This window comes from Solanum verrucosum, unplaced genomic scaffold (assembly GCF_900185275.1).
Source record: "Solanum verrucosum unplaced genomic scaffold, falcon-dt-bn FXZP01000137.1, whole genome shotgun sequence".
Classification (NCBI taxonomy): Eukaryota; Viridiplantae; Streptophyta; class Magnoliopsida; order Solanales; family Solanaceae; genus Solanum; species Solanum verrucosum.
In genome coordinates, this window is record NW_026020405.1 from 927264 (window position 1) to 950637 (window position 23374).

The window sequence follows — 23374 nt, forward strand, 5'->3', positions numbered from 1 at the left end:
CTTGATAGTATTGTAAAATGACCTTTGATAATTTTTTAACCTTGCATTACCATCCATTAATTAAAATATCATCTTTCCTCGTATTTCAGATGTCATAACTTACAAAAAAATATATATAAATTTTACGCATTTGACATAACCGTGTGAATAATTTAGGGAAAATTGTATAAAATAGCAAATTATTAATTCAAATTAAATGTTATAACCATAGTTTCATTTAATTATAATCCGTAGCAAACACTTGTCATTCGCCTCTCTCCCTAGAAATCTCGCTCGCCACTCTCACTCGTCTCTCTCACTTTTATACAAACACAAATGTATAAATTGCGTTTGTGTTTGTATAAAGCGAGAGAAAACTGTATATACAAATACGTATATTTTCGTCTTATACACTTATAATTATACAAATAATATTCTTCCCCTGCCAGTTCTCTTTTGCCTTTTTCGCTTTATACAAACACAAATTATACACATTACAATGTATAATTTGTGTTTTATAAAGTGAGTGAGAGAGATTTGATATACAAATGTTTTATTTCAATTCCATTGTATACAAATTCAAATTTTATACAGATATACAAACACATAAAATTGAATTGAGAGGTTACCATCGATTTATACAAACAAGAGGCTGCCAATGATTTATACAAATGAGAGGTTGTCAGCGATTTATACAAATAGGAGACTGCCAGCAATTTATACAAATTTGATGTGCAATTATAAAAACTATAACTATAACATACAAATATAATTTTTATGTTTGTTAAACCTAAAATTTACTCAATGTAAAATGACCTTTGATAATTTTTTAACCTTGCATTACCATCCGTTAATAAAAATATCAACTTTCCTCATATTTCACATTATAACTTATAGTAATTTTTTTTTAATAAATTTTACGCATAATCATGTGAATAATTTAAACCAAAGTTATGATCCGACCTATATAACTTATGACAACATAAATTTTCATTCTTCCTCCTAACATGAATTTTAAATAAGCTATGTTTCAAAACATTATCCTACCCCAAAAAACTAGGACAAATAGTAAACATCAAATTTGTATAATCCTCTTTGTGCAAATCTCCCAAATTTTAGGAATCAATAGTGGGAATTGGGCTGTAAACCCCATAGCCCATTAACCCGGCCCATGAATTAAAACTGGATATGTTACCATGTAACCACCACAAGAAATTTTCATACTTTTTCTTGAAGAAGATGAAGCAAGCTATATTTTCATGGAGTCATTCTCCTCCATTTCTTCCCAAATTATCACCAACCTCCATTTTACCGAAAACCCTTTTAAGGGTTTATGCAACCGTGGAATCACCTGAAGAGAATATGCTTACTGCTAAAGAGAGAAGGCAAATGAGAAATGAGAGAAGAGAGAGTAAAACAGGTTACAATTGGAGAGAAGAAGTAGAGGAAAAGCTTATTAAGAAACCTAAAAAGCAATATAAGTCTTGGACTGAAGAGCTTAATCTTGATAACCTTGCTAAATTGGGTCCTCAATGGTGGGTTGTTAGAGTTTCTAGAGTTAATGGTCATGAAACTGCTGAACGTATGGCTCGTGCTCTTGCTAGGAACTTTCCTGATATTGATTTTCAGGTAATAAAGATTTGTGCTTTATTGTTTGGTTTGATGGTGAAGTTCTTAATTTGGTGGTTTTGGTAATTACTTTTGTACATTACTCCTGAAATTAGAAAATCAACTCCTGACTGCATTCGAATTTGATGTCAATATCGAAAAGGTCAAGCCGTCTATTTAGTTTCCACCATTTAACAGGGACCATTAGAGTTTAGTTTGCACATAATTTAGCTCCAACAAGCAAACTGGCTTAGTTCAATCATGAAAAGCATTCATTCCATTAACATGAATACGAAGAATGTAAAATGTTCAAGCATTATGAGTTATGGATGTTCATGAAAATAGGGATGTTATAGGTTTCCAGCAAGAAGGCGTTTAGAGGATTCAACAACTACGTCTCTGTTCCATACAAGTTGGAGTTCGCTATATGAATCCTCACTGAGTATGTTTCTCCATTTAAGCTCTAACTCATGCCTTCATCATACGATGCGTTTAGAGGACAGTTGTGGAAAAATATAGTTTGGGGTAAGAGAGTAGGAACTAGCAAGGCAAGTGAACTATTGGCCTTTGTAGCAGTATTCATTTTTTATTTGGATTATTGTGGTGCTCGAGCCAGCTTGTGAGCACCTCAGTTAATCCATCCACCATTACCTATAACTTCCAACCAACACAGATACCGGTGTCACCTACCTTTTTTTCCCCTATTACAGTATTCATTTTTATCAGTAGAAGAGAGCTTAAGAGAAGTTTGTGAAGCCTTTATAGCAGTATATATATACTATATAGTTGCAGAGCTTGCGTAATTTCCAGTTTCCATGGAACTTCTAGATCTTTTCTGTTGTATCGGAATGGAAGCCATGGACCTGACGATAACCATATTATAAATTATAAACAGGCGTCTATCAGTTTTTCTATTGCTGTAGAAATTTTCTTTAGAGAAAATTTTTGCCCCAATACTCGTCTCAGTTTTCACTGTTGATTTTCTTTGCTTGAAATCATAGTCTTTGGTTTGTTTGTGTGCGTGTGTGTGTGTGGTGGTTGATTCTGCTCCAACCAATGAGGTCTTTCCTATAAGTTAATTTTAGGACAGTTGGAGGTTGGATTACCTCGAACTGCAAGGGTATTAAGTGTATTTAACTAATGTAGGAATTGGTTTTTCAATATCTTTTGAGTTTTGACTGACTGTAAAAGTTTCTGCAGGTATACAATCCATCTGTACAAATCAAAAGGAAATTAAAAAATGGAACACTTTCAATTAAGCCTAAACCCCTTTTCCCAGGATGTGTGTTTCTGAGATGCGTACTGAACAAGGAAATACATGATTTCATTCGAGAATGTACTGGAATTGGAGGCTTTGTTGGATCCAAGGTTGGAAATACGTAAGCATTCATTGTTGCCCCTATCACAAATCACAAGTTTACAAGTATTACTTCTTATCATCTGTGTTGGACAGCGTTACCCAATACATGTGTTGGTGAGAGGTAGCAGGTACCCCTGGAAATAGTCGAGGTGTGTGTAAGTTGTCCTGGATAACATGGTTATAAAGAAAGATTACAATTTCTACTCAGTCAAGAAAGAGGAGGTCTTTGATTTGTTTGATATGTCAATGCGATTTTCTTTGACCTCTGGGAACTCTGTCTTTTATACGAACAAAGACCCATGGTGTATGTGTCTGACCCAATGGAACATATGTCAATTAAAATATTAACATAAGATGAGTGGAAAAATATCCTAAGCTAACTTGGCCTAAGATTGGAATTTTTTATTTAAAAATCACCTACACTCTAATTGTGTGTAGCTTATAAAATGTGTTGGCCTAAGTTCAGAAATTTTTACTTAAAAATCACTCCCAATCTAATTTTGTGTAGCTTGTAAATGTGTTTATTCAGTCAGCTACTATAAGGTCTTTCTGTGAGATTAGTGATGAATGCTATTTCTGCTTGACAAAATTTCAGAATACTTACCAAATTTTATGCCAATAGGTCAAGTGAATTTTGCAAGGATATCTATTTACTAACTGCCTTTAGTTGATATCTACCATTTGGTCTCCCTTGATATGACTTTTATGTTACTTGTGTCTACATACCCATTTTATTATTTAAAGGGCTAACTTACAACATACCCGAGGTCATTTTTTATTTTTCTCAGTTACTTAAAGTGTAGAACATTTGCAGAAAACGGACGATCAATAAACCCAGACCTGTTGATGAGGATGACCTGGAGGCCATATTCAAACAAGCGAAGGAAGAGCAAGAGAAAGCTGATCAAGCTTTTGAAGAAGAGGAACAAGGAGAAGGAGGTTTAGATTCCCAGCTGACAAAAAACTCTAGTATAGCTCCCCTTGATGACAAAGTTGTGCCCAAAACACGAGGAAGGCAATCTAAAAAAGCTTTAGACCTGCTTGCAGTTGATGTGTTGAGAGGATCGGATGATAAATCTTTAATACCAGGGTCAACTATTGAAGTTGTGTCCGGAGCCTTTGCAGGATTTTCAGGGATTCTCAAGAAGGTTGATAGCAAGGCAGGATTGGTATGCCTAGAACACTATCCTTGTGTTATTTCGGGGTAGGGGATAGTGGGCAAGGGAAAGCATAGTTATAAAAATCCTGGAGTTCAGTCAAAAAAGGAGAAAATTTGAGTTAATAACAGCTTATGTCTTCAATTGTTCCTAACATCAAGCTCCCCCGCCCTCTTGGGCCTCTTCCATTCTCCTGTACAGTTTGAAAGCTTATTGGTGCTAATTGCTCTCGCTACACTGTATCTTCCATTTTCTATATGAGACTGTTCTTCTGTTACTTCACCCAAGCCAACCGAAAAAGCAAAGTTTGTTCTTGACATTGAATGTGGAATTTTCTTGCAGGCAACTGTTGGATTTTCTCTGTTTGGCAAGGAGACTCTAGCTGATATAGATGTCAAAGATATTGTAGCAGAGGTTGGCTGACCTGTTTAGGCTGTGGATACCTTTTTGTCTGAGATGGTAAGTCTTGCTCTGAGTGATCACTATTTAAAAAAATATTGGTGTCCTCACTCAAGGTTCACATTGTATGTATGTAGAAGATGCATCTGCTTACTGAAAAAAGATGTGATGTCTTACCAGGATAATGGTGTACCTAGGGAATACCAGGCTAGTTTGAAATAAGTAGTTGTTATCCTAGTGTTCGCGTGATTTCTTCTTTTCTAATTCTTCTCCAAATATTCTTTTGGCCCCATGCTGATATATTTTACACTGTCTGCTTTAATATTTCATATTCGTGGCGTCCTTCCTCATGTGATAAAATGGCCATGTGCCAAAAAGATTGACTGGCATTCTTTCTTTGGCCAAAGAATGCAATGTGTGATGGAGATTATATGTTTAGTCCAAGACTAATAATTTATTAACATGGATGACAAATATATGAACAAAGAAATATAGAAAAATAATTACGATAAAGTGAAATATCAATTGTTTAGTGTCGTCTATTCAGAAGAGGTTCATTGGCAAGGAAAAGTATGTATTAACCTTTATGACGACACTGAAGCGCACATTAAACGAGGTGAAACGCTCAACATGTTTTGAGCCTCGCTTCAGGGCTTAAGCACACCTCTGATAACACTGATTTTATGTGATCCAGAAGCAGGACAAGTCAGCTTTATAAGGATGATCTTACTCATTTTTTAGGTTATTTTGGAGTTAAGTGTCAATTGGAGGAGGATCAATATTTTCCCTATTAAAGAAGTGGTCCAAATGAAGGAGCTGGCTGGGATTTTGGGGTGCAAGATTGAATAGCTTCCCACAACCTACTTAGGCATGCCTCTGGGCAACAAACAGTAGGAGTTAATTATCTAGGATGAGATTATAGAGAAGACAGACATGGAACTTTCAAAGTGGAAATAGGAATTAGATTGTTTTTGATAAATGCTGTATTAGATTCCTTACATGCTTGTGTGATGTCTATGTTTCCTATTCCAGTTGGGCTGCTAGATAAACTTGACAAGCTCAGAAGGGACTTTCTATGGAATGGAAATAAGGAGGATGGGGGTTTTCATTTTGTGAAATGGGATGATTTCAACTTGATAAGAATCAGGGGGTCTTGGTATCAGAAATCTGAAATTACTCAATAGTTGTCTATTGGTGAAGTGGTTATGGAAGGAGGTGATCCTGAACAAATATGGACAGACAAGCCAATGGTGCACTGATGAAGTGGTCAACACTTATAATGTATCAGTTTGGAGGACTATCAGGAATTTATGGTCTAGTCTTAACAAACATGTTGTCTATAAGATGGGTGATGGCACAAAGACTATGTTGGGGAAGGAATCCTGGAATGAGCAAGTACCTTTGATGACTTTTTTCCCTGATTTATTTTCCATATGCAGCAACCCTGAAGCGCTTCGCTGCTGTGGCAGACTCTTGGACTCCTTGAGGGTCGAATATATGCTTCAAAAGGAACCTTAATGACTGGAAAACTGATAGGGTGGTTGATCTTTTGAAGGAAGTTGATAAGTTAAGAGGCACTTCCCAGCCCCAAATGCAATCAAGTAGAAACATAACAATGATGGGAGGTTCTCTATTTAACAGTGTATAAATTGGAAGTTTTGGGGCAACCAGGAGACAGAACAGGTCCATGGACAAAGCTTTGTAAATGTCTTGTGCCATCCAAATCAAGTATTTCTCTTAGTAAGGAAGGAAAGAAATGGGAGGTGTTTTGAGGATAGATTTAATACTTTGCAGAAAATTAAGTGGAATTGTATTGTAAATTTTCATCTTTGGTGTAAAGAAGCAATTGTAGAGGATGCCATCTTCTAGGCTCTCTATAAGTAGCCCTTGGTTCATAGCTCTCTGTTGATAACTTTTTTGAGGTCTGTATGTTGAGAAATACAACCTACCAGTTTTTCTTAGAAAAAGAGATGAATCTCTATAGAAAAATGACACATACAAGCTGGTTGAACTTCCAAATGGTAAAATAAATAGTAGACCTACCAAAAAACTACTTATAAGACTGTAATAGTCCTCCGATGTTGCTTTAGAGCTCTCTAACTTTTGAAGATTTCTCCATCTTGCCATACAACATATACAAAGGGCATATATTCTTTAGTGCAGTATATTTACCTATCTTCCATCATAAATGATTTGTTGCTTCATGATGATTTCTATTGCATTACTACAATTGAATTTGACTTCAGGGACAAGCAAAATTTTATGATGAGTCAACAGTAGGCAGCGTGATATTAGAGCAAAGGTCTGCAAGTGATTAAAGCTAAGCCATGGATTAAGCTGATTTGCCTAAGGGATTCCAGAGTTAACTTGGGTATCAAACTGCTGCAATTTTGATGAGTGTACTGTTGCTGAAGAATGAACATTCGTTTGCAGATCAAATGTCTGTGTGAAGCTACTTGAAGTTATGCATGAATGTGTCAAATAAAAGAGGATGAAAAATCTTCTTTGCAGCTTTCATAAATGGAAGCTGTCTTGTATTATATTTTCCTTGTGGATGAACAAACTCGTGTTTTTTCCAAGATCTCTGTAGGCTGTATTTGAAGCCTGTCAATCTGTTATGAAATTAGTTGCAAGTTATCGGAGTTTAGTCCATCATCCTAAGTATGGGACTACTTGAACCGTGTTTATATAGCTTTTTCCCTCGTACCTCAATATATCCTTCAGTTCATATCAATTGGTATCAGAACGTCTACGGTTGTGTAGTGTTGTGGATTGTTATGATCCTTATTGCAAGGTATGTGCTGATCTCAAATTGGAATTATGGAATTTAATGCAGGGTATATAGCAAGGTATGTTTTGATCTCAAGTGTGACACAATTGTAATTGTGTTCCAAGATTCAATAAATCTGGAAAAGTTGATTTAATCATCTCATTTAATTTATGTTCAAGGTATATTACAGTCAATTCTGGTTTAACTAAGTTCCAATAAAGAACAAAGGAACAATATCAAACTTCATATTTTATGTACAAAAATAAGTCAAGAAGGGTAAAACTAATATTTGACTTACTTTGAATCAGAAAAACTTATCCGCACTTGATGTTTATATTGGAATATCTTACTTTACCATGGTTAGCAATGAAACTGAAGTTAGAATAAGAATCAATTAACTATGTTTAACTATATTTATTGAGTTGGTTTATTAAATATCGTTTGTTTTTCTTACTGATTTTGATATGTTTTACTTGAGTTAAGAATCTATAGAAAGCAATATATTTACCTTCATAAGGTAGTGGTAAAGTTGTGTATACACTACCCTCTTAAGATTTTACCTATGAGATTATATTGAGTATGTTATTGTTATCGTAAAGCTTGATTGAAGTATGTAAAAAGTAATTCATTTTTTCATCTCAAAGGTGGTGTCATTGCCTTGTTAGTGGAGTTTTGTGATTGACCAAAAGAATGGGGGAAAGCAAAAGAAAGGATAAGAAGTGGCACCACTTTATAATTTTAGGGCACAGTAGTATTTTATTTGAGAATTTTACCGTGTTTAGAGCTTATTATATTTTATTCCTAATTTTTTGAAAATTACAAAAATCCGTATGTACATTTCAAAACGTTTTGATACATTGCATCCCGGTTTCAAATACATGCCTCAATTACTTGATACATTGCGTCTTGAATCTAAATACATCACTTAACGTTTAGATACATCGCATAAAGTGATGTATTTGATCGATACATTGCGTAAAGTAATGTATCCGAGAATATGAGAGAGTAGAAATTTTTGTAATTTTTTCAAATAATAGAAAAATTTTAAAAAATATAAATAAATTATTTATTTAGATAATTTTTCCTATTTTGAAGTATAACCAAAAAGGGCTACTGCTGGTCCACTCTCCACCTGTTTAAAAAACAATTAATAGGCCACCTATGATTTGTCCATATCATGAAATTTGAAAGTTCACAGAAAAGTTTTTGCTTTTCAATATTCTTTTTTAATTTTTCATCCACTAAAAATCTAGCCAATCCTTTTGTTACACTAGTAATGAAATAAGAGTTAAAATGGATTATCAAGTCTAATGAGAGAACTTAACTATCAAACTTTCTGATGAAATAACAAGTTACTTTGAATACGAAATCGCTTTACGATAGGATACATTTTACCCTTCAAAGTGAGATTTTTTGGTGTAAGAAAATTTAATCAGGTCTTAAAATGAATATCGAATAACTTTATGAAAAAAGGTACAAACGCTAGCCCTAGATGGACAAAGTTTCTAGAAATACTAACTAGTTGAGGTTAAGATTTAGTCTTATTTAGCATAATATTTTAGGTTTAATGTTCTCTAGAAATGTCTGTCTTGTGAGAAACTTATATATCAAGAGAATATTATGTGCCGCTCTTATATAATATATAATAGAGAAACTACTAAACAACAAAAATCTCATGTTAATCCATTTAGCTACAAATAGCGATGTATTATAAGAAAATACAATTGGTTGAGATCTATTTAACGACGGATTAGCTGGGAATTACTAACAAATTTAGTTGGTAATTCCATGTATTTAATAGTGTATATAGGATAGGAGTGGTTGGTTTTTATCATTTTCATAAGAGTAGCAAGAGAAAGAGACAACTTAACTAGTGCTAACCTAAAATGTAGGTTATCCCATTTGATACATACAATTTATTCTTCTTTTTCCATCCCCACTTTTGTTTACTTTGTTTTGGTAAATTAATACAAGTACAAAGTACTAGTTTTCTATGCTATGACATCATTTATGCCAAACTATAGTTGTATATTTTTGCTCAGGTATGATGGTTCGCGTGAACTCAATAGTTTTTGTTTCACTTTTATAAATATTTGATGGTGAACCTAATTGTTAGCTTGCGAGGTTGTTATAGGAAATCATAAACTTCAATCCTGAATCCAAATTTGTGTTTGACAAGTGCAAAATGGATGGAACTAAAATCTTAAAAAGGAGTATACATTATTATTTATTAGAAATAGCTTTTTAGAAAAAAAACGATTAAGATCAATAGGTGAAGTCAAGGGTTCAACCCGTGCTGGATGTAAAACGGTATAAACATCGAGTACAAATAAATTTTTACCTTTAAAATTCGGAATCAATAGGTTTTTGTTCCTTTTGTAGAAAGCTCCAATACAATTATAAGATGGATAAAATTCAGCCACGTCCGATAGTCACATCACATGATCGTAAAACACGACATACATTTTTTAAAATTATATGAGTGTGTTCATATAATCTCTAATCTTGGTAAACAAGAACCTCAAAGAGTTGAACAACACAATATTTTAACTGAATCTCCTAATACCTCCACTGTTAATAAGTGGTGGCAAAACACTCAAATTCTGAACCTTTGTCTGCTTTACTATGGTGAATTGCGTGAATTGTCTCATTTGAAAAACTTTTTTTCCCTTTTTAACATTTGATTCACAATGATATACAAATGATTAAGAATTGGCCATATTGGAGAAGTCAAAAAAACAATATCTAAGTAAAAATTATATGGGTTAAAAAAAACTATGACCCAAGTTGTTTTTTTCCCAATAATAATTATTTATAACTTATAAGATGGGCAATGGTAACAACAGTAGACATAAATAAAGAAAGTGACATTACTTAGTGGATCATGTGAACCTAAAATAATGTTTTCATGTAATGCCAATGTGAAGTTATTAGGACAACAAAAGGAATTTATTTTTGGATGCTTTCTGTAAAAAGAGAATTTTTTTAAAGATAAATATTGCTAAAGTGAAAGTAAATACAACTAGTACTGTCTACTGAGTGTCTGAGTGGGCGTTTGACTATAAAATTTCGGAATTAAATTTACATTCATAATACCTAATATGTAACCTTAATATATTATATAATTTTTTGATAAAATATATATAGCTAACCACCCTTCGACTAAGTTGGCTCCGCCCTTCGGAGTTGACCCACAATCACAGGCTTTGTGTTATTTCTAAATTAGACCAGTGGTAGAGGGACCCAAAGAGACCTCCACTTATTGTCCCATTAACAATTTTGTGACCCTTTCTCTGTATAATAACTAACGTGTTATTACATGCAACCAAAAGAAGGCAAATAATTATAATTGTCGTTTAATATTTACATTTTCTGACTTTATTCTACCTTGATAAGCCGTTTCAGAGTAGTATTCGATCGATTGCGTATTAATTAATATATAATTGATTAATCTAAGGCTATCGATTTGAAAATACTTTTTTTTGGTCTATATGGAGTAAATATTTGTCATCAAAGGTTTAGATATTATTAATAGCTATGAGCATTTGATCAAATTATTCTATTTCCTTTTAAAACATCAAAAAATTTGAAAAATATTTTATTTAGATAAGTTGATTTTTTTATGTAATAAAAAAATCATACTAATTAATAGGTACTTCTTCCGCTTCAATTTGTTTGACCTATTACCTTCTCTTTTTGTTTTGGAGATAAAATGAATTTCTTAAGGGTGTGTGCTCAAGCTAAGAAAAAACTCGCATACAAATGGACCACATGGAGTAACTATCAGCAACGTACATAGTCATATTTAAGATTTAAATTTATGATAGTAAAAGTTTATAAACTCAAAACACATTTAATTTTTTTCGATTGAAAACATATTATTTGTATCTATTTACTATAGTTATAACATAGATATACAAAATCTAAATTGAAACTTCGTTATAAACTTATACTATACATGTACATCCGCCCCAAGTCAAAGGGATTGTAGGATTTACCTATCGTAACAAGTAAGGCACCTTAAATGCATAGTATAATTTGATGCATTTACATTGCAATAGAGTTAATCGATTGGGTAGTTGAGTTATCACATCAAAATAAATAAATGTCTCTCATGGTTTGTCAATAAATAATGTCACATGAACAACGTAACTCCTATATATAATTACAAAGAATCTAATTTATGATGGTACGTACAAATGTATACATAAAATTTTCAGAGAATTTAGAATGTAAACAGTAAGTTTATAATCTATATAACTTTTTCATAATTCAATTGGTTAATATGTTTTGAAAAATATATATATTTTCTTTAGAAAAACAAGTCTTCTTCTCATTCTGTAGTCTATCCAACCCCACATTAATAGTATTTGTGCCTAGACAAGATGGAGTCGCTCGAATAGTAATCAGTACTCCTCACCTCCAACTCAAAAATTATGGGTTCGAGTCATTAAGAAAGAAAGAAAAAAAAAGACGAAAGCTTATGTGAAGGTGTAAATAAAAAATAAATAATATTTGTCCATGGATTATATATAAAGCTAGCTCTGGAGACAATACTTTATACTTAATTACTTACGAAATATCTGGAATTAAGTAAGAATCACTTATTTTTTAAATAATCATTTTCATGGATTAACGAAAATGTACAAAAACTCTATTTTAACATTTTATAAATAAAACATTTGTAAAAAATATGAGAAAAATAAAAAATAAAATTCATAATGAGAAAAATTATATAAAAAAGTATATTCCATAATGACAAGGAGTTGTGACAGGAAGATAACCACAAAAATGATTTTAAGCCAAAGCGAAGTTCGTTAAATATCGACAGTCAATCGTCTCTTTCACGGCAGAGGTCCACTTTGCTTAGCTGTCTACTCTCACCGTCACCGCTTCCACGGGCTTAATATATGTTAATTTTTATCTTAATTTATGTAATACGGTTAAAAATTTTAAGAATTGATTAAATTTTAATATGATTTATAAGTATTTAAAATTGTTACTAATAATCATTTCTAATATTTTTTGCATAATTTTTTAATAATATTATATGTTACTTCTTCTGTCCTAATTTAAAGTATAGGTTTTCAAGTTTTTGGCTTTACGACCTTCAGACTAATAATATATAATTATATATTATGGGGAAATATTAAATGATGTTAATATACTTAAGTTAAAAGTGTAAGTATGGTAACTCTTAACGGGTTAACGATTTAGCTGATAAAGAAATTAAATAATCTACCTCCACACCAATAAGCCGTTAATTATAAAATTCTAATCCATTCACCAACCGTTTATTCGATAACCAATATCAATAGGCCAATTAGTCAATTTTACGGTTGACTTATCGATTACGGTTCAATTTTGAACACCCCTACATAAATATGTATTTTGACTTTATCTCAATTAAAATATATGTCTTTCAATTTTCTGTATGCATAAAAGGCATTTAAACTTTATAATATTAAACAAGTAATGCACATATATTCTATGATAGTTATCTGATTTTGATGTTCTAAAAATAAGTTTTTATAATAAATATATTGCATGGTATTATATAGTATACTATATAGTCCAAATATGTATAGAAATAGACCGTTGTTTATAGAAGAAGGAGAAGATAAGGCATGCTCACATATACTATAGAATTTATTTTTTGGGTCAGAAAAGAAAAAGGTTTATACAAAGTTGGCACAGTCCACAATACAGTAAAACACTTTTTGCCAACATAAAAACGAAAAGAATCTCTTGCTTTTTAGCCACCCAAAAACCTTTTTTTTCCCCCTCAAATAATAAATTATTTACTTAAAAAGCTTCAACTCATTAATTAACACAACTTCTCAAGTAAAAAAAAAAAACAAAAAATAAAGAACCAAGAAAGACAAAGTTCCGATCTCTCCATTTCATTATAAGTGATATTTTTCGTTTGAATATATCTTCACAAGATAGTGATAAAGTCTGCATACATTTTATTATCTTTCATTAGCATGTTATGGTTGTTGTTTTAAAAAAGTTATTCACCCTTAAAAAGTAAAGAGTAATTTTACTAACTTATTTTTAATCAAATGCCGTGAGAAAAAAGTATTTCTTAGTTATGTATAATTTTATTTATTAAAATTAGGGTGAAATTGAAAGAACAAAAATATTTTATTAATTTTGTAAAATATCACTTATTTTAAAACAAAAATGAAAAACTAAAAACATCTTTGAAACAGAAGAAATATAAATTAGTGGATGTAAAAATATTTATCAAATACCTTCTTAATTTATCAATCCTCATATCTTAACGGTTAGACAAGATTTATTTTTCTTACATTTCGACATTTGTTTGATGTAAGTTATTTTATTAGGAGTAAAACTAAATTATTTCTAAATGTAAAAGTATGATATTTTCTTAAAACTAACTTTAAAAAAAAATGTGTCAGATAAATTGAGTAGAAGTAAAATAAGATAATTATAAGTAAAAAAAATTAATAAATTTCTTATTACACCTTAAATAATTTTTTTAAACACAATAAAAAAAATGTAGAAGCATAAAGCTTGTGACCTCTTGGTATTTCAGTGCCAGCTATGTTTCTTATTCTATGGCTGTAAAGTATGTGGGTCTTTTTAGCAATTACATATTTTCTCCATATTTACTCAAATCACCCTTGTACTTTGTACTTTTGTAATTTTACTACCTCTTTTTCTGTGTTTTTGTTTGCACTACTTAACATGCCCTTCATATATCTTTATGCAATCATTGTGTTTATGATATTTTATAAAAAATACATAATGCTTAGAAGGAAAAAGTTTATGGACAAAATAGATGCTTGTGTCAAAAACTAATAATTGTAAATTGATTTACTTAAATCCAATTAGTGTTTATGTGGGTCATCTAATTCTCTTAAATTACATAATTACACTCTAAATTTTTCTATGCAGAAAAAAAAGGTCAAAATATATGTTTTCTTTTTAACATCTCACTTGACTTTTAAACTCAAGTCTCAGATTGTTTTTATCCACTTATTTTGGCCACTAAAGTCAAAATTTATGTGAAGTTCTACGTAATTTACTGATCAAATGTTATAAGACAAACTGCTCTAAATCAATCTTCTTCCAATTGCAAGATGAAATTCAAACAAACAATTACTAACGCTTGAATAACTAGTTCATTAGTAAGCTCAATTCTTCTATTACATAAGGGGAAAACTTGCACATTATTATATAAAAGAATTGTTTGGATTTATCGAAAATAAATAAGGATAGGTTTGCATATATAATTACTAGGAAATGAGAAATTAGCGTAGGAAGAAATTTCATAGCTAAACAACAAAATCCTCATACTAATTTTATTTAGCTACGAATTAACGATAGATTATAAGAAGAATTATTTAACTAAAAGCATTTTAGCAACAAATTAACTAGAGATTACCGATAAATTAACTCGATATACTTCTGAGATCATACCGAGCATATTTTGTTATTGTATTGTTTTGTGATTAACAAAGTAAAATCTTACAACATAGGAGGACTAGATATGACAATATGAGAAGAAAGGAGGACAATTATCATAAAGAATATCATTTTATATTCCCTCAAATAAGCAATCAATTGAAGGAAAGTGTATCAGTATAGTTGCAGAAAAGAGTAAAAACTTATTCAATTTTCACAATCTTCAAAGCCAAATCCACCACCCCCCCATCACTCACCAACCTCTCTTTACCCATTTTCCCAAGCAATTCCCCTCTCCTCCTTTCTCAATACTCATCTCAAACCCTAGAAATTCTTTAAGATAAATACCTCAAAATCATATAAAAATTTCATCTTTCTAGAAAATCTCTACATGGGTTCATTTAAGAAGAAATCTTGGTAAGTCTCAGCTGAAAAAAGAATACAAAGTTAACAGCTTTTCTAGCTCAAGTTAAGCCAAGATCAAGAATGGGTACTTTGTCAGCTTCCAGGTATCTTATGGTGTTATTTATCTTCTGTTTTTACTTCAGAACTATCCAATCTGAGGAAAAAATGTCATTTGGTTTTGTGGATTTTGGTAAAGATTCAAACTTTGAGTCTCAGATTGCACTTTATGGTGATGCTAAGGTTGTTAATGGTGGTATACAAATGAGTGGTTCAGTGGGTTTTAGTGCTGGAAGAATCTTGAAAAAGAAACCCTTTAAGTTAATTGAAGGAAATCCAAGAAAAATGGTGTCTTTTTCATTACATTTTGTGTTTTCATTGTCAAGAGAAAATGGGGATGGATTTGCTTTTGTGATGGTACCTATTGGATATCCTTTTGATGTGTTTGATGGTGGCTCATTTGGGCTATTGGGTGATAGAAAAATGAAGTTTCTTGCTGTAGAATTTGATACATTTATGGATGAGAAATATGGTGATGTGAATGAAAACCATGTTGGTGTTGATTTAAGCAGCTTTATATCTGTGAAAGTGAGTAATGTTAGTTCTGTTAAATTGGGGCTAATGAATAGTGGTGAAAAGATGCAATCTTGGATTGATTATGAAGCAAGTTCAAAGAGATTGGAAATCAGGTTGAGCAAATTAGCTGACATTAAGCCAGTTGATACATTGCTTTCTTGCCCTATTGACATGTCACAAATGTGGAAAGAGGATGAATTGTTTGTGGGGTTAAGTTCTTCAAGTGGGAATTCTACTCAGAAATGCAACATCTATTCATTGAGCTTTAACACAAGGACTGCACCTCATTGGATGCACTCTGAACCATTAGATCCACAAGCATTTGTTGAGAAAAAAGAAGAGATGAAAGTTCACAGCAGAAGTGATTGTGCTTTGAGGATTCTTGGTGCATTGCTTTTCGGTACGGGATGTGGAGCATTAGGGGCATTACTTGTTGTGATTGTGTGGACTGTGTTAGGGAGTAGAAGGCCAGTGGCACCAGAGGATCATCCTGCAGTAATGGAACTTCATAACAAGGAATTCGACGAGTACAAAAAGTTCATAGTAGTTGTAGATAAAGCTATGGAAGATGGTAAGGTTAAGAATTAGGTAAACTTGATTGAAGTGGGAATTTAGTTTTGTTGGTTATGTAAATCATCTTTGTTAAGTTTTGTGCTTTTTGTTCTTGTTATGTTGTGTAGCTGTAATTTAATGATTTACTATCCAAAGTGTAATTCTGCTAACTAATTGCTCAATGGTATGGTCATTAAAATACAGCTTCAGATTGGTAGACACAAGTGTTGGTAGTTCATAAATTGTCTATTGATTTTGATGTTACCAAATTTCTATGTATTTTTTTTCTTTCTAGTATCTTTGTATTTTTTTTAACATCGGGTTTATCCACAATTTAGTGCATGGAATGTTAAGCGTCGCTATGTTTAGTAGGGTGGATCAAAATTGCATCAATATTATAAACATGTTGGATTACTACGATTTCAAGTGAAGAAATGACTTTGAGTCTAAATTCAAAGTTTAGCGATAGCAACCCCCTCCCCATTACAAAAAAACTCCATCTATTCATTCGTATTTACACTATCCGATCATTTAAAGGATATTTATAAGTGAAATGAGCCTGATAAAGTTTGTAACTTCCAAAGAGCCTTACATCGAGGGCGGAGTGATCTCTGTATATCACTTAAGTAATTCTTACTTCTTGAACTAACTTTTGAAATAGGATTAAATCAAGATCTATTTCTTTGAAACATGTACACCAGTTTGTATATAACTGGTACAAAAAGGCTATGTATATCAGTTTGTAAACACATAAAAAAAAAAGACCATTTTGTATGCCTCAGTTTCATACTACAAATAGTTAAATATTCAAAAAGGTGAACATACCATATTATATATCCATTTCATACAATACATAATGAAAACTTCTATTACTAATGAAAAACAGTAAAATTGATCCAAAATAATTAGATTTTTCATCTGCATCCTTCGTTAAATAATTCATGATCTTCTTTTTCTTACAAAAAACTTGAGATTTCAACCATGTCTAGACAATTTTTGAGTCGGTTCTTAAGAAATAATCGTTCATAATCTTATAGACTTCGATATTTTTCTTGGCCTTCTTTTCTTTTCATCTATCCCATCCTTTTTCGAAAGATTCTTTCCAACCCTTTGATTTCTTCTCAGCGCTAGAATCCACGAAATATATTAGAGAGTGAAAATTTTAGAGTTAGTTGAATATAAAAACAAAGAGAGCAATACAAATTGTAATATTGGAGAAAGAGTGATTTGATTTTCACGATATATATATTATATATATGTTAAAATAACAAAAAAATAAAATTTAAGTTGTATACCTAGGTGAAAAAGGTGTCCTCTTGGTGATTGACCTGACGTTATTGTTGGTAACATCCTCCAAGCTTAGAAGAATTCAAGTTATCAATTGAAAAACAATTATTATATATAAGCATTGGAGGTGAAGAAGAATCAGACATGGTGAATTAAGAGTTTACGAGTTTGATTAAAATCAAAATAAACAAACAAAATCTTATAGATTAGAAGTGTAGAAAAAATGTGAAAGAATGAGGTGAGATACATAGAGGCAAATCACAAACCTTTATATAAGAAAAAATTTAACATGTCATAAATTATAAATTTGAAAATTGATTGAATAAATTAAAAAACTATAAATTTGAGGGGTCTTGTTAAGTAAATATTGTACATATAGAATTAATTATAGTGGAGAAATTATTATATTAGATTGTAATAATTTATTGTGGTGTCATGATTTTGATATTATCTTGATCCTAATACGAAATTAATTGATCTTGACTGTTAAACTGATTGTTAGATTAAATATATCAAGATTTTTCTCAAATATCTTTATTTGAGATAAATCAAAATTTACATCACAATATTATTTCTTAAATTCTAAGAATACGAAATTAATTGACTTTGACTGTTAAATTGGTTGTTAGATTAAATATATCATGATTTTTCTCAAATATCTTTATTTGAGATAAATCAAAATTTATATCACAATATTAGTTCTTAAATTCTAAGAGTGTTACAAAATTTAATTAATTAAAACTATTTCATACATTTTGTTCCAATTTATATGAAGTAATTTGACTAAATACTATATTGTAAATTGAAAGGAATATTGTAGTTAGTATAGTAAAAATTGTTGCAGTTAGTTAATGTTGGTGACATTGTATGTCATTGAAAACTAATTACTTATTTATTGAAACCTATTTTACCAGATGACTAGAAAAAAATATTTGTTCAATTTAAATTGTTGATTAACAAAGGTTTAAAAATATTACTCAATTTTGTTTTATTAGTTGACTATGCTCTTATCATTAAAATGAAGTTATTATTACACAGGCCGTCTACAAACTTATTACATGTACCCCTCAATTGGATAGAAAACTCCAAATCAACAAAAATAATCTAATTTTACTTAAATTACCTAATTTTAACCTGGGTCGGGTCGGGTTTAAATTGAGTAATTTAAGTAAAATTAGGTTATTTTTGTTAATTTGAGATTTTTCATCCAATTGAGGGGTACGGGTGACAGGTTTGTAAACGATAGGGGGAAGAATAACTTCATTTTAGCAGTAAGGGCATAGTCAACTAATAAACCAAATTTGTTTTTGACCCTTTTGTCCTTTCTTTTTCAAACATAAGTCATCCCGATTCCTCGCGTATGTTCCGGTACATTGCGTAGAGTGATGTATATCGCATAAAGTGATGTATTACGTCCTGATACATTGTGTATAGTGATATGTCTGATCGATTCATCGCGTAAAATGATGTATCCGACCGATACATAGCGTAAAGTGATGTATTACGTCCTGATACATCACATATAGTGATGTATCCGTCCGTTACATTACGTAAAGTGATGTATCCGAGAATAGAGATTTCTATATTTTTTCCAAAATCAATTGCTTTAACTAGGCCCAAAATAAAATTTATGAACCCGACCCGACTGTCACTACCCGTCAAAACAATCGGGTCAAATTATCCAAACCCGAATGGAAGTCAAAACCTCAAATTCTCTTTGAACAATGGCATGGAGAAGATAGGGATAAACCCTAACACATACCAAGAACACCATGGCAACAATCCATTTTCTTCCACAATCTCTTCCTCATCATCATTCTCACAATTCACTATACCCCACCATTTTCTTCTCCTCCTCCAAATTTCCCTGTAGAACAAATCCACCCAAGTCCACCACCAATGACCACCCCACCACCACCCAAGAACCCCCTACCCCCTCTCGCCGTGGCCGTAAAAAATCATCCACCCCCACAACTTCAAGAAAATCAAGAACCCCAAAAGATTCAAACTTTGATATCAATATTGCAGAATCCAACACCCAAATGGAAGAAATTGATGATTATGATGATGGGGTTGATTTTCCATACCCAAACCCACCTTTGGTCTGCTGTTTTGGTGCAGCACAGAAGGAGTTTGTGCCATCAGTGAGAGTATCACCTGAGCAAATGGATAAAGATAAGTATTCAGAGTGGAAAATGTTGCAGTGGAATCCACCTGAGTTTGTTAGAGCTCCTGGTGGACCTCCATCTAATGTTGCTATATCTCATGTTAGGCTTGGTGGTAGAGCTGCATTTATGGGGAAAGTTGGGAATGATGAGTTTGGACAAGAAATGGTTTTGTTAATGAATAAAGAAAATGTGCAAACAAGGTCTGTCAAATTTAGTGATAGTATGAGGACTGGATGTAGTTATATGAAAATTAAGTTTAAAGATGGGAAAATGAGGGTGGAGAAAGTTAAAGACTCTGCTGAGGATTCACTGCTTAGCTCCGAATTGAATCTTGATGTTCTGAAAGAGGTATGTGGAAGTGAAAGACAAGTTGTTATTAAAAGTAAAGATAGATTTTTTTTTTATGGATAGATTAAGCATGTTGTTGTTTCTATTTGTGTAGTGGTGTTTTGCTTTAAATGTTAATAGAGGATGCATGAATCTAATTTGCTACGTGAACGAACCGTATTGGTATTAAACTATGTTGTGCAAAATGGCTTATGAAAGAACCCCATGGCTGCTTTTCTTAAGATATCCTTTGAACCGTTGGAGTCGTTGCTCTTGGTCTTGTTCTCCCAGTGTGAAACCAGTTCGTTTCGTAGTTGTTAGTTTTGGAATTCTGCTGATTCCAAGTACTCTATCTCCATCATCACACATAGGAATGTAGAGAGTAACACTAAAATTTCCCATAAATGATTATTAGTAGGTATATTGAAGTCAGACTGCTGGAGAAGCTCACTATTTATCAGTAGACACTATTGTGCAGTCGTTAACAGTTTTATTGCTCTCTCCAGTTCTGAAGTTTGCTTGATCTCTTCACTCTGATGACATTTCTTTGCAATGACACATTTGTTTTGTAGAACCAATTGACTAAAGATGCATAATTCTCGTCAATTTATTTATTTGAGTTTGACTTGTGCTAATCGTATATACTCCTTTTAGTTGCGAGGTAGTGAAAGTGTAGTTACCTATCATTAAAAAAATCTAGTGTCCTGACAACTAGTTATATTTTGGAGTAGTAATATTGCTTTGTTGTTTCATGCTTGACTAGTTACTCGTCTTCCTGAAACCATAAGTCTTTTAGCTTCAGACTGGCTGATCCTTCAATAGTGAAAGCTGAAAAGTGATTCAATATATTATCAGTTTTCATTCTCTTGTTCGGTAGGGAAATTGTTTTTTTCGATTGTTATGAACCAGAAGTAAGATGTTGAATTCATGATGGATATTTTTAATACAGTGCTTGAACCTCCACTATGGAGAAGAATATGTCTTCTATCAGTTTTATCCTTTCCGGAACTTACATGCTTCAACAAATTGTGTCAGGGTGATGTTGGGAAACTATTATTAACAAATTTCGTGGGGCTTTTGCTTTCTCTTTTGCAGGCTAGGATGTTCCACTTTAATTCTGAAGTCTTGACATCTTCATCTATGCGTTCTACTCTTTTTAAAGCAATTACATTGTCAAAGAAGTTTGGTGGTCTTATATTTTTTGACTTAAATCTGCCATTGCCCCTGTGGAGATCACGTGATGAAACAAGGGATTTGATCAAGAAAGCCTGGCAGCAAGCTAACATCATTGAGGTTTCAAGGCAAGAGCTTGAATTTCTACTTGACGAAGAGCATTACGAGAGGAAAAGGAATTACAGACCTCAATACTTTGCAGAGAATTATGAACAAACCAAACAAAGAAGAAATTATTATCACTATACTCCTGAGGAAATTGCTCCCTTGTGGCACGACGGACTGAAACTTTTGTTTGTTACAGATGGGACACTTAGGATTCATTACTACTCCCCTTCTTTTGATGGGGTGGTTGTTGGTACAGAAGATGTGCTCATAACACCGTTTACTTGTGATAGAACTGGTTCTGGTGATGCTGTTGTCGCTGGAATAATGAGAAAGTTGACAACACAACCAGAGATGTACCACGATCAAGATGTCCTAGAGAGACAGCTTCGCTTTGCAATTGCAGCGGGCATAATATCCCAGTGGACAATTGGTGCTGTTAGGGGTTTTCCTACTGAAAGCGCCACACAGAATCTCAAAGAGCAGGTTTATGTACCATCAATGTGGTAGTAGTGCCATAATGCCAATTCTCAGGACATTGTTTTCTGCAGAAGTTACTACTTAAACGTAGATTTTGTTGTAATTAATCCGACACTTCACAAATAATAGGTTCTTGAGGAAAGATCCATAATGTTTTTGTAAGTGCATGATCTTTGAAAACCAGTTCCATTTGTAACTCAGATCAGCTGGGAGGTACATTTGATTGTGCATTTCATTGTTGTTCTTTCTTTTGTATGTTGTGTACATCGAACTGTTTTATTTAAGCCAAAGATCCATCAGAAACAACCTCTCTATCTTTCTAAGAGATAGGAGTAAGGTCTGCGTACACTTTGCCCTTTCAAATCCCACTTGTGGGATTACACTTGGTATGTTGTTGATTGTTACATCAGCCCTAATCGTCGGAAAGGGGCTATTCCAGGTTGTTGTTTTATGAGGACTTTTCAAGAAGGAAAAAACACTCACACTTACTGTTAAAGGTTCTTGCTTGCCTAATTCTCATAGTTCTAATCTGAACAAGCACTATATTTTTATTTTTCGAACCTCTTTAATGAAAATCTTGAATTCGTAACCGGTGATCATAGCACAAAAGTGGAAATATGGTGGCATATGGACAGATCTTTGCCTAATTACATTTCATTGTGGCGTGATATCATTCTCTCAGCATTAAATTATCTCACATGGCCCATGTTACTAAAACGAACCTCATCGGTGGAATATATTACTATTTATATATGGTTAAAATTATTTTTTTATGTATATTCAATTAGTTCGCGTGTTCACTTCTTCAGATTTTGAACCCCTTTATTAAAAATCCTAACTCCGCATCTCCACCACTAGTGTCCGAAGCTTACATGGGAGCCCCGACTAAATTCGGATCTCGCACTGTAGTGTCCATTCAGAGATGACGGTCCTAACATGATTTTCTCAATACCCAGGGCTCAAACTCGAGATCTAGCCTTTCCATGTATGTTCATGCTTTTCTGGTATATTTTCCATCAATGATCAAACTAATTTTATTCTATAAAAAATATGTTTTTTTTTTCCAGAGAGGAGCAGTACAACTTTTTGAAGCAATTTTCATGTGACATTTCAATTTTTTTGCTCTTCTTATTTAGTACGTATTAAAGATTCTTCACTAATTCAGTTGTCAATGATTGTCACATGGAAATTATGGTGACAATACTACTTATGATGTATAATTGATCGACTTAAAATTTTAAATCCGTCTCAAATTATCACTTATGATTTTAGGTTAGGCCTCTTCAACTAAGTTGGGCTATATGCCAGTTAAAGGTGTTAATGATTTTTTAACAACCAATTTAAGTTATCAAATTGTATCGAACCAAATCGATTATTAGGTTTTCTAAATTAAAACCGGAGATTTTTTTTTATATAAACTTATAATTGTACCAAGTTATTAGATAGGTATTGAATTTTATAAAAATAAATTGAGAAAAAAATTCGAATCGTACCTTATAAATAAATGTGTAAAAATATTTTATTTACACTGAGTTTATAAATAATAAAATATTAGATTTTTCGTCTTGAATCTAGTGCGAAAATGACTATTAGATTA

General features: G+C 32.2%; 3 protein-coding genes across 4 annotated transcripts; all 3 read left to right on the plus strand.

The window, feature by feature from the left end:
* The first annotated feature begins 1189 nt into the window (after positions 1-1189).
* Positions 1190-7148, plus strand: LOC125840416 (uncharacterized). 2 transcript variants are annotated; one of them, XM_049519395.1, is made up of 5 exons: positions 1190-1608; positions 2788-2966; positions 3762-4116; positions 4447-4563; positions 6750-7148. In XM_049519395.1, the coding sequence occupies exons 1-4, from the start codon at positions 1219-1221 to the stop codon at positions 4525-4527; spliced, it is 1005 nt and encodes a 334-aa protein (XP_049375352.1). In that variant the 5' UTR covers positions 1190-1218; the 3' UTR covers positions 4528-4563; positions 6750-7148. The 2 variants fall into 2 exon arrangements, with proteins under 2 accessions (XP_049375352.1, XP_049375353.1); XM_049519396.1 differs by lacking the exon at positions 6750-7148 and having other exon boundaries at positions 4447-4564.
* Positions 7149-14879: 7731 nt separating this feature from the next.
* On the plus strand, positions 14880-16397 carry LOC125840413 (L-type lectin-domain containing receptor kinase VIII.2-like). The gene has a single exon (XM_049519391.1). It carries the CDS (start codon positions 15194-15196, stop codon positions 16271-16273), a length of 1080 nt encoding a protein of 359 aa, XP_049375348.1. The 5' UTR covers positions 14880-15193; the 3' UTR covers positions 16274-16397.
* A 2856-nt stretch (positions 16398-19253) lies between these two features.
* LOC125840397 (fructokinase-like 1, chloroplastic) lies at positions 19254-21977 on the plus strand. The gene is made up of 2 exons (XM_049519375.1): positions 19254-20040; positions 21115-21977. Exons 1-2 carry the CDS (start codon positions 19297-19299, stop codon positions 21805-21807), a joined length of 1437 nt encoding a protein of 478 aa, XP_049375332.1. The 5' UTR covers positions 19254-19296; the 3' UTR covers positions 21808-21977.
* Positions 21978-23374: the final 1397 nt, after the last annotated feature.